Source organism: Heterodontus francisci, chromosome 6 (genome assembly GCF_036365525.1).
Source record: "Heterodontus francisci isolate sHetFra1 chromosome 6, sHetFra1.hap1, whole genome shotgun sequence".
Taxonomy (NCBI): domain Eukaryota; kingdom Metazoa; phylum Chordata; class Chondrichthyes; order Heterodontiformes; family Heterodontidae; genus Heterodontus; species Heterodontus francisci.
In genome coordinates, this window is record NC_090376.1 from 54,740,123 (window position 1) to 54,752,742 (window position 12,620).

General features: G+C 39.6%; 1 protein-coding gene across 1 annotated transcript in view; it reads right to left on the minus strand.

The window, feature by feature from the left end:
* Positions 1–859: 859 nt before the first annotated feature.
* LOC137371318 (adrenodoxin-like) overlaps positions 860–12,620 on the minus strand; it is a 60,221-nt gene continuing 48,460 nt past the window's right edge. Inside the window, 2 exon segments of the mRNA XM_068033702.1 lie at positions 860–5,077; positions 9,476–9,605. Of these exon segments, the coding sequence (XP_067889803.1) occupies positions 4,963–5,077; positions 9,476–9,605 (245 nt within the window). The 3' untranslated portion in view covers positions 860–4,962.

The following is a 12,620-nucleotide window of genomic DNA, read 5'->3' on the forward strand; positions in this document are numbered from 1 at the left end:
CCAAAAGAGTTATGGTGCCTAATTTATGACAAAATGTACAAAAAATTTCATTTAGTATTACAGTACATTTGATATATGTGTGTATTTTTAAAGTGTGATTTAACAAGTTAAACACAATTTGAATATTCCAATAAATGTTATTTGAGAATCAGTAACTTATTTGAAAAGGGCTAGAAGACATTCTGTTCTTGTACAAAAAAAACCCTCCAGATCAGGACACTCTGGTTCACTGCTGGTTCTGTAAGCTATGACCTTCAGGTATCTGACAAAAGGAGCCCCTATATTCCGCCTTTTCTGTCCTTTGGACTTGACAGATTCTGGCAATCCAACTTCTTATCTAGATATTACAGGGACGTTGATGATCATTGCTGGTGGCTAAGGTACACTCCTCTAATCAAAGCTTGCATTTTAGGCACAGAACCCTGTTTTCATACCTGATCAGGAGACCAGAGGCTCTGTGTAATGGGGAAGGTTTTCCCATGCAAAAGCTGTCTAAATAACTTATCAAATGATTATTTGAACTCAAACAACCTCAGTTTGTAGTTGTGTGAAATTTGTGTCTTTTTTAATAATTGATAGATTATGCTATTTCTTTCATGAAGTTCCTGTGTGGAACCTAAATTTCCTCTGAAGGTTTTGGCACAAAATTCAGCAACATGTATTTCTATATACATTTCATACTAAGCAAAATAAACGGGCATGTGTTAAAGGATTCTATTTATAGAGAAATACTGGGATAGAATTGGGGCTACCTTTTCCAGGATTCTTTTGGGTAACAATGGAAAAAGTCCACCTTTATTTCACATTCCAAAATCTGAGTGCTGTAGAGCTTCATTATTATCTTAACAATTAAATTGCAGTCCATTAATTGCTTTCTTTAATTCAGTTTGCAATGCAGATAGTTACCACTTGCATTGTAATGGAAAATCACTTTGTTCGCTAGATTATTAGAAATATACTTCAGTATCTTTTCTATTTTAAACCTTACTTCATACACCTAAAACTTTGGGTAATATATGGGAGTTATGGTAGTTCAAACAGCCCCACATAAATAATAAGCATATACAGGGAACTAATGTCTATTCATCAGAAACAGTTAGCAAAGATGACTTACTGGCACTAAGCATTAGAGCATGAATGCGTGGTCCCAAGGAATAGGAAAAGACAGGTTCAATTACTCATTCTGTACAGTTCCAAATATGAGTCATACTGAATGAAAGGAATTACTTAGACGTTAAAGTTAATGAATTCATATAAGCATTATATTAATAGCCTTATCCACAGGTTTAACTACTATAATCACAGTAAATCTAATTTCAATTAACATGAAGTAACAAAGAGGATTTGCAAGGGTAGTACTTTGATGTGTATCAAAAGCAATTATATTTTCAAATGAAAAGCAAGTATTGAAAAAAAAAATTTCCTGCTAGTATTTAAAGACTTTTTTTTTAAGGAAAGAAACTCCAGAAACCAACGAATATGATGAAATCAAATGAGTCAAGTGACAGACACAATTAAAAAAACTGAAGATTTGTCTCCAGTTAGCAATTATTTTTAAGTATTTAATTTGTCCTTTTGCTAGACACTATTTTTGCATGAGTTTTGAATTGTGATCTAACCACAGTTTATAAAGTTAATCCACATAAAGACAACCTCGTAACAGGATACGAAAAGAACACCCTTTATACAAGTACCAAAATTAAGGACCCTTCCAATGAGCTCCTTTATAGTCTCTTTGCAAAAATCATCTGCAAATAATCGGTTTTGCAAGTGTAAGAAAATATTGGAGTTGTTATTACTTATCACACTCACATAGGCAATGGAGAGATATGGAGGAAAGGGGCAGAAGGGAAGAAGCAAGATTTCAAAATGTTCATTAATATCCTCTCATAACAGTTATATGGCTGTAATATTCCTTACAATAGAATGGAAAATAAGGGATCTGGCATCTTGTGAAATAAAATCTTATATCATAGTCCCTGCTTTTACAGTGCCTCATCTGACAAGTGAAAGATTGCAACTCACTTACATACAATTGCTTGAATTATATTTACAGCATAGAAATAGGCCATTCAGCCCAAATGGTCTATGCAGGTGTTTATCCTCCTATCCTATTTCATCTAACCCTATCAGCATACCCTTCTCCCTCACATACTTATCATCTGCTGCTGAAACCTTCATCCATGCCTTTGTTACCTCTAGACCCGACTATTTCAACACCCCCAGCTGGCCTCCAACATACTAGCCTCCATAAACTTGAGGTCATCCAAAACTCTGCTCCCCGTTTCCTAACACATACTGAGATCTATACACTCATTACCCCTGTGCTCACTGACCGACACTGGCTCCCAGATAAGCAACGCCTTTATTTTTTAAAAATTGTTCTTGGGATGTGAGCGTCGCTGGCAAGGCCACCATTTATTGCCCATTCCTAATTGCCCTTGAAAAGGTGATGGTGAGCCACCTTCTTGAACTTCTGCAGTCCACATGATGTAGCCACCCCTACAGTGCTTTTTCTGTAGCAGTTTGACATAACTGAGTGGCTGGCTGGACCATTTCAGAGGCCAAACAAAAAAAAAGAGAATCTGTGGATCTGGAGTCATATATAGGCCAGACTAGATAAGGATGGCATATTTCCTCCTCTGAAGGCCATACGTGAACCAGATGGGTTTTTACAACAATCTGGTAGCGTCATGTTCATTATTAATGAGACTAGCATTTTTATTCCAATTTATCAATTAATTGAATTTAAACTCCCCCAGCTACCATGGTGGCATCTGATCTCGTCTCCATAGCATTTGTCCAGGCCTCTGGATTACTAGTCCAGTAACATTACCACTATGCGACCACCCTCCTCATCCTTACTTTCAAATCCCTCCATGGCCTCGTCTCTCCCTATCTTTGTAATCTCTTCCAGTCCCACGAACCTGAGATATCCACGCTCCTTCAAATTCTAGACTCGAGAGCATCCTCAATTTTAATTACTCCACCGTTGGCGGCTGCGCCTTCAGCTGCAAAGGCCCCAAGCTCTAGAATTCCGTCCCTAAACTCCTTTGCCTCTCTTTTCTCTTAGGATGCTAGTTTAAAATCTACTTCTTGGACCAAGCTTTTGGTCTTCTGTCCCAATATCTCCTTATGTAACTTGGTGTCAAATTTTGTTTGATAATTCTTCTGTGAAGCATATGGGATGGTTTATTATGTTACAGATGCTCTATAAGTTGTTGGTGGTGGTATTGTTGGTCCCCTTAAGCGCATCTATGTTATTTGTCTCAACTACTCCAAGTAGTAGCAAGTTCCACATTTTAACCACTTTCTGGGAAAAAGGTTTCTCCTGAATTCCTTATTGGATTTATTAATAACTACTATCTATGTCCCTGTGTTTTGGACTCCCCCACTAATGGAATCATCATCGTTAAGTCTACCCTTTCAAGTCATTCATAATTTCAAAAACCTCTAGTAGGTCACTCCTCAGCCTTCTCTTTTCTAAAGAAAAGATCCCCAGCCTGTTCACCTATATTTAAAACAACTGGGGTGTGCATGAATTACAACATGTTTCACTGTTTCAAAGGGCTGATCATCATTGACAAATGGGCAGGGAAATTATTGCAGGAGGAATGGGTATATTTGTGTACAAACCAGAATGCGGCACTTCAACAATGGCTGCGTTCCCAAATGAAAACAACGAACACTACCATCTAGTCTTCACCTCAAGAAGGGCATTTGTTCTATTGGTCTACTTATCACTGATAGAGTTAAAACAATAAAAGTAATCAACATGAATATGTCAACTGATATTTGTAAGGGGGCAATTCAACCTCAAAACTGAAATTCCTTTGGCATGCCATGAACACAGCTTCAGTCAAAGTCAATGTTTTTCGGTGCAGCCCCTCCACCGCTTGGCAGCAGAGCCTTCATTTACATATTAAAATAAATTTAAATAAATGCAAAAGAACCTAACTTGTCCCAACAGCCATCCCAATATTCCAGAGATTCGAGGCGCGAAACTGGTTGGAAGGGAGGAGGAGTAAAATATCCAGGGTTGGGGGCTGGGGGGGGGGAAAGAGGAGAAAACAGTTTCCATTGACTGAGGGGATGTTGGAAAGGGGTTGAAGGGCAAAGGTGACTAAGTTTGGAGAGGAAAGTTTGGCTTGGGAATAAAGTGTGTGGCCATTGGTTTGGGGGGTGGGGAGGTGTAGAAGGGCTTTCAGCTTTTATTGAATTTTTTTTTTTACAATCAACGTGAAAGTAATGTTTCTTTAAAATGTAAATTCGGCTGAAGGGTTTGAAGCCCTTTAAAAATGACGCCAGCGCCTGTGCGTTGGCGTCGGACGCTGTTGCCGGAGCGACCACCCCCTCTACATCATCAGGGGTGGCTGTTCCGCCCCCTTCATTTAATTGAGTCCTTGCACAAAATATCACGGGGGCTTAGTGGTGCACTAGTCTCGCGTGAAATATACTCAATGAGTTTATCAACTACAAGTCTCTTGAAAACTGTAAATGTAATTGAATGTATGTAACAACTCATGAAATTTGATTGGAAATTCAATACCCTTAGCCACTTCCACCTGGAGTTAGTCAAAAGTTGACAAGATTTCCAAAATTTCCAACAGCATTCCTTAGAATTCCAGCACTTAATAAAATAATAATGCACTTCAAGGACATTTACAAACCTCTTTTTCAAACAGTAATATTTAAATTGTTTTCTTTAAATTATACATATTGTATTCAGTAGTTGCTCTGTTAAGCAGTTTATCAAGGTACATATCTGAATTAGTGTGGCATGATGTGATGTCGGTGGCTATTCTTCACAAGAAATTAAAATAGAGAATCTATTGATATATACAATATTAAGCAATCCAGTTATACTGAAGATTTTATTCTCTAAAACAATAAATCACACTTTAATTATTGAAGAGAACTGAATGTTTTCTTTAGTCATGTGGATTTTGTAATTTAATTCCTTTAGGAGCACGAGCCAAAGTCCTTGGTTTGCCTAGCATCAGCAACATCATTTGGTACTTCTACAGTCATCCCATCCATCCACTTCTTAAGGCAGATCTGGCAACCCAAACGAGATCTGAAATCAAATTCAATAATATTTTAAAGCAACACAGAAGAACCTTTAGCTAAGCATCCACATCAGTAATTTTGATGCAGTAAAATATCTTTCTGGCTTATTGCAAAGTGTTATTTTGGGAAATATTCCAAGCAGCTGATTCTTCAAGTACTGGACTGTCATAATAATTCTGATGATATATGCAATGTCAGCCTGGCTTTATTGAAAAAAAATTACTTCAATATTCCAGCAAACATGTAAAAATCCACATTCAATCTCTATAAACTGTTACCAATTGCATCTTAAAATGCTATATAAAAGTGTTTGGACAAAGTAGCTTTGATGTTCAGAACATCCACTAAATTTTCCTTTAAAGCGATTAGACTTTTCAAATACAGGTCAGCCCCAACCAGCCATGATAAATGTCGCCACAACACAGGCCGAATGGACACGAGTAACAAAACTACCAATGAATTATGATCATGTTGAGATGTTTCATACGTTATATTCCATTTATAACTGGAGCAGTTCTACTTTTAAAAAAAAGTAATTTTGTAACAATCATTTAAATGAGGTCATATCTACATACCGTGAACCATCGTTTTTATTTCTACTGGTATTTTTCCATGTCGATAAGAAAAGAGAATTTGCCACAGCCTACCATGACATAGGTAAGAATGGCCATTCTTGAGGCAACCATAATTCACTTAAATTAAACAGTTAATCTCACATTCAGACATTTGCCATATGTAACTGTCAGCTTAAACAAATCCTCAGAGTATTTTAAGTTAGAGGAATATGTCTCCTTTTTTAAAAAGATTCAAAACCATATATTAAAAAAATTCAATGAAAACTGATGGAAGGATGTAAATAGGAAGAAAATAATTACATTGATATATAAAGCAAAAATGTGGCAACTAGTCTTGCCCAACATTCAAATACCTTAAAAATTATAAAATATATCTTAGTATAAAATTTACAATTTGCACTTTTGTGGTTTGTGACTGTAATGAGGTCCTGACATATTTATTCAGGTTGCTTCTGATTATGTACTGCATCCCAAACTTCAGCTTTCCTCCAGGGGGCTTAATTTTATCTTCTCCTTGCCTTCAACGGATGTGCACCTGTTCTCATCAATCAATCTGCTGCTCTGAAATGTCAGCTGAACAGCCATGAATGACCATTCCTCTTATCTTTTCTCCTCCTCCAACATCTGGGAAAGCATTATCACCCCGCAATGAGACAGCTGAGATTGGGAAATCAGTCTTTGCCTGAACAAAGCTGTATTCCGTTACACTGTGGCACAGCATCCTGGTGTTCCGAATCGATGGCCAAAATGAAACCGGATACAGTGATGTTTGAGACAGCCTTCGTAAAACTAGCTCCATTACATTTTATTTGTACAGCATTAGCCTTGCTGCTGTAATTTGCGAGAGGAAGGTGGAATGATAAAATCTCAAAATTAGCAAAAATACCTGAGTCTCACATTTATTAGGTTTAATTTTTCTGTAAAAAATTTAACAAGGAATACAAACACACCATCAAACCAGAGATGGGTATCCTTAGAATGAGGTACGAAACTTGTGAAGCTACTACACATCGCAACATACATGCTAAACATCAAAGCAACTGATATAGGCAAGAAAGTTAAGTGGTCCCACAATCAACACATCAGTGCAAAGCTCTCTAGCCCTACCACATCCAGTTGAAAATGGTGGTGGATAACCAGGCAACTAACAGGATGAGGGGACTCCATGAATATTCCCATTCTCAACCATGGTGAAGCCCAACGTGCGAATGCAAGAGACAAGGCTAATGTGTCTTCAAACAAAAGTGCCAACTAGATGATCCCATTTGGCGTCCTCGATCTCCCCCTCCCTCGTAGATAACAGTTTCAGCCAATTTGGTTCATTCCATATGGCATTAAGAAGCAGATGATTTCACTGGGCACAGTAAAGACTATAGGCATTGACAATATCCCAGTGATGGTGATGAGCATCTGTGCACCAGACTAGCCACTCACCTAACCAAGTTGTTCCAGCACAGCTATGGCACTGGCATCTACCTTACAATGTGGAAGATTGCCCAGATATATCCTGTCTACAAAAAAAGGACAAATCTAACTCAGCTAATTAGTGCCCTCTCAGCCTCCTCCCAAACATGAGTAAGGTGATGAATAGAGACATCAATACTACCATCGTGCAACACCTACTCAGTTCAGGTTCCATCAGAACCACTCAGCTCCAGACTTCATCCCAGCCTAGATCTAGACATGAACGAGAGAGCTGAATGCCAAAGAAGAACTGAGAGTAGCTTCCCTCAACATCAATGCAGCATTCAGCTGACGATGGCATCAAGGTTTCCCAGCAAAACTGAGATCATTGAGCAAAGGAAAAATTTTCCAATGGCTAAAGTTATACCTAAGGCAAAGCAAGATGGTTGTCAAAGGTCAGTCTCACAACCCCAGGATGTTGTTGCACAAGTTCCTCAAGAAAGTGTCCTCAGCCCAACCATCTTCAGTTGCTTCATTAAGGACCTTTCCACTGTCAGACATTTAGGAGTGGGCCTGTTTGCTGACAATTCCACAATGTTCAGCTCTAATCAGAACTCCTCTGATAATGAAGCAGCCCATTCCAGCCTACAACAGGGTTTGGATAACATTCCAGATTTGGGCTACAAGTGCTGGGTAGTGACCATTAGGAACAAGATAAATCCCAGCCATTTCCGAATGACCTTCAATGGCACCACCATCACAGAATTTCCTACCATTCACATCTTGGGGATCACTACTTAACAGAAGCTGAGCTGGACTAGCAACAAGAACACTACATGAGCAGGACTTGGTTCTCTGTTACGAGTGGCTCATCTCCTAAGCCCTCAAAGCCTTTCTGTCATTTACAAGACTACGGTCTGGAATGTGAAGAAGTACTCAATGCTCAGCTGGATGGGTGCAGGCACAACAACACTCACAGAAGCATTACAGCACAGAAAGAGGCCATTCAGCCCATTGTGTCTGCACCAGCTCTCCGAGTGAGCATTTCATTTAATGCCATTCCCACGCCTTCTCCCCATAACCCTGTATATTCTTCCGTTTCAGGTAACTGTCTAATTCCCTTTTGAATGCCTTGAAAGTAGCTCAACGCCATCCAGGACAGAACAGGGTACTTGATTGGTGTCCTTGACAATGGAATCAATGTCTATTCCCTTCACCATTGGTGCAATGTGGCTGCAGTATGTACATTCTATAGGATACAATGCAGCTCACCAAAGAACTGTAGGAGTATCATCAAAAGGACTGCTGTGGTTAGCGAAGAAGGCCCACCCCCATCTTCTCAGCGAAACCGGTGATGGGCAATAAATATGACCCTGCCCCATTTTCTACATCCTAAGCACAAATTTTTAAAAATCAAACGTTAACAAAACAGTTCCATACCTTCTCCATGCATGAAGAAATGAAACTGTCTGAAGTTGTAGGTAACAGAATGCATCCCACTGAGAGTGCATAGTCAAACCAACCCGTTCTCAGGATTGGGTGCTCTAATACTTCTGAAGCTAACTCCTGATCCACCAGAAGTAATGCAACAATTTGTAAAAGCAATGTTAGACCCACACAAAACTGGTGTTCTGTAAAAGACCCAGAAATAAACTCAATTTTTGAATATCTAAGCTCTACTAATACTTAGAAACCTAACAAAAAAACTTGGCAGCAGTAAACTCAGTGGTGTAAGTCTTTCTATTTCTCCAGATGTTGAACCAGAGTCTCCTTTCTTTAAATCATTGTCCACTGATTCTAGTTTGGGTAGCAAAATAGGTGTCCTATTCAACCTTGAGCTGTGCTTTAAACCCCACATCCTATCACCAGGACAGCTTAGTTCCATTTTTGAAACACCACCGACTTTTGCCTCCAACTTGACCAAAACTCTGCTGCACGTATCCTCCGGCACTAAGTCACAGTCACCCATCCTCCTTAACTACATAAGTTCCATCACCCAATGAAGTAATTTGAAACTTTATCCTCCTCTATAAATCCCTCCATGTACCATACCGCACTGAATCACTACGATCTCCTCCAGTCCTATATCCCCTTTTTGAGACTGCAATCTTCTGACTTTTTCCTTTTTGTGCATATCCTCCCGGCTGTCTCAGTGCTACCTTCAAGAACTCCCTCATGAAACCTCTCTGCCTCTCTCGCTCCACCTTTAAAGTACATTTTCAAGCCAGATGCCTTTCAACAAATTCCCAGTCACTCTTTCCAACCTCTCCCCTCCTGGCCCAACATCAGTTTTCCCTATGCCAATTTTCAAAAACACCTTGGAACTTATCTTGGATGCAATACATAAATGCAATTATTGCTGCTGTAATAATTAGATTTAGATATATTAATATGGGGATTTGTAATAAATTTAAAATAATATTTACGTCTCAGTGAGACCATAGGCTAGGTCCAACATATCCAATTCTTCATCAGTGATGCAATCCAGCTTCTGGTAGATAGGCTCCTCAAAGATTAGATGACAGGTGGAGCAAGCCAAGGTTCCTTCACAAGCACCTATGAGTGAAGCAGATACATTTGTCAGCTGTACTTGCTCGCAATTACAATTAGACTACTGCAACAATTTTGGAAGACTGCGACTAGCTTGGTGGCTAAACTACAGACTACCTGATCAAGGTAAGGTTACCCTGCCTAACTGCCTGTATTTAAGGCTATAGTTTGCTTCCAGATTGGATTTCTGCAATGGATGAAAAAGCCATCTTGACCCCTGTTAATAGTTCAAATTTGCACACACCATTTTGATGCAGTGATGCAGCTTTCACTGTTGAAATAAAAAAAAAATTGCACTTGTAAAGCTGATAAATGTAACCACTACATTAGTTCAGTAGTCCAGAATTAGCTAAGTACCACCATCTATACTTAAGAATTTATTTTATGTACAAGAATTTGTTGCATTGTTTGCCAATAGCGAATTATTTACTAAAAAAAATTCGAATCTACAAAAGAATTTTATTTATGTAGGTTGCAATCATATTTCTCTGTAAGGCTGCGTATTTTGAGACTGGCCCACATAATTTGCTCAGATATTTAAGCAACAAAACAATAAGAGTTAGCACATATTCAAAACAAAAATAATTACATGAAATTATACACATATTGCAATTGTATGTATAACCTGCCTGTATGTTTCATTCTGGTTTATCCTTAGTTGAGAAGTTACACCAAGTTCCTGTTGAACCTAGTCCTCAATAGGAAGCTACATGCAATTCCAATCACTTGTGTGCAACATGAATAAAATTCAAACCAAAATTAAAATTGAAACTACGGGAGTACCATTTTAGTTGGTTACTCACCTTTGAATTCACAATAGCTGAAAGCCTTTGTTCTAAAACCTTGAAATAAATCTTTAGATTAGAGAAATGTCTGAAAAATTAACACAATACTAAAGTCAGTCATTATGGCACAGAAGGAGGCCATTCGGCCCATCGAGTCCATGTTGGCTCTCTGTAGAGCTATCCAGTCAGTCCCATTTCCCTGCTCTACCCCTGTAGCCCTGCAGATTTATTTTCTTCAAGTGCCCATCCAATTTTCTTTTGAAATCATGCACTGTCGCCGCTTCTACCACCCTCGTAGGCAGAGTGTTCCAGGTCATTACCAATTGCTGCGTAAAAAAAAAAAAATTCTTCCTCACATCCCCCTGCATCTCTTGAAAAAATGATTGTGTCCCCTGGTCCTTGGACGATCAGCTAACAGGAACAGCTTTCCTTTGTCTACCTTGACTAAACCTATTATAATCTTGTACACCTCTATCAAATCTCCAATCAATCTCCTTTGCTCCAAGGAGAACAACCTGATCTTCTCCAACCTAACCTTGTCGTTAAAATCCTTCATCCCCGGAACCATTCTGGTAAATTTCCTCTGCACCCTCTTAAGGACCCTCATATCTTTCCAAAAGTGTGGTGACCAGAATTGGACGCAATACTCTAATTGTGGCCTAACCAGAGATTTATAAAGGTTCAGCAGAACTTCCTTGCTTTTGCACTCAATACCTTTATTTATGAAGCCCAATATCCCATATGCTCTGCTATTTCCTCTCTCAATATGTCCTGCCACCTTCAAAGGTCTATGCACATGAACCCCCAGATCCCTTTGTCCCTGCACTCTTCAGAACTGTGCCATTAAGTATATATTACCGCTCCCTATCCCTTCTGCCAAAATGCATCACCTCACCCTTCTCTCTATTAAATTCCATCTGCCTTGCTTATGTCCTACTGCAGTTGATTGCTATCATCCTCATAGCCTGCCGTACCTCTGAGTTTGGTATCATTGGCAAATTTTGCTCTCTATTCCAATATCCAAGTCATTTAGGTATATCAAAAAAAGCAGTGGCCCTAGCATTGACCCTTGGGGAACATCACTGTCTACCATCTTCCAGTCTGAAAAACCATTTACCATGACACACTGCTTTCTGTCCTTAAGCCAATTTTTTAAATTCCAGCTGAAAGTAACCCTTCTAGTACATGAGCTTCAATTTTGTTAACCAGCATTTTATGTGGTACTTTGTCAAACACCTTCTTAAAATCCATTTAGACAACATCTATTGCAATCTTTTCATCAACCTTCTCATCATAATATTCAATTAGATTAGTCAAGCACGATCTGCCTTTTACAAATAGTCATACCTAGCACAAAAGATGATGGTTGTGGTTGTTGGAAGCCAATATTGCAAAGGCTATGGGCCCCGAGAACATTCTGGCAATAGTACTGAAGCTTTGTGCTCAAGAACTAGATGCGCCCCGAGCCAAGCTGATTCAGTACAGTTACAAACACTGGCATCTACCCAGCAATGTGGAAAATTGCCCAGGTATGTCCTGTGCACAAAAAGCAAGACAAATCCAACCTGGCCAAAGACTAACCTATCAGTCTACTCCCAATCATCATCAAAATGATGGAAGGGGTCGTCGACAGTGCTATAAAGTGGCACCTGCTCACTCTCACTCAGTTTGGCTTCAGCCAGAGCCACTCAGCTCCTGACCTCATTACAGCCTTGGTTCAAAAACGGACAAAAGAGCTGAACTCCAGAAGTGAGGTGAGAGTGAACGCCCTTGACATCAAGGCAACATTTGACCGAGTATGGCATCAAGGAGCCCTATCAAAACTGGAGTCAATGGGAATCAGGGGAAAAACTCTCCAATGGTTGGAGTCATACCTAGCACAAAGGACGATGTTAGTGGTTGTTAGAGGTCAATCATCTCAGTCCCAGGATGTCACTGCAGGAGACCCTCAGGGTAGTGTTCTAGGCCCAAACATCTTCAGCTGCTTCATCAATGACCTTCCCTCCATCACAAGGTCAGAAGTGGGGATGTTCGCTGATGATTGCACAATGTTCAGCACCATTCGCGACTCCACAGATACTGAAACAGCCAGTGTCCAAATGCAGCAAGACCTGGGCAACATCCAGGCTTGCGCTGATAAGTGGCAAGTTACATTCACGCCACACAACTGCTAGGCAATGACCATCTCAGAGAGAATGTAACCATGTCCCCTTGACATTCAAGGGCATTACCATTG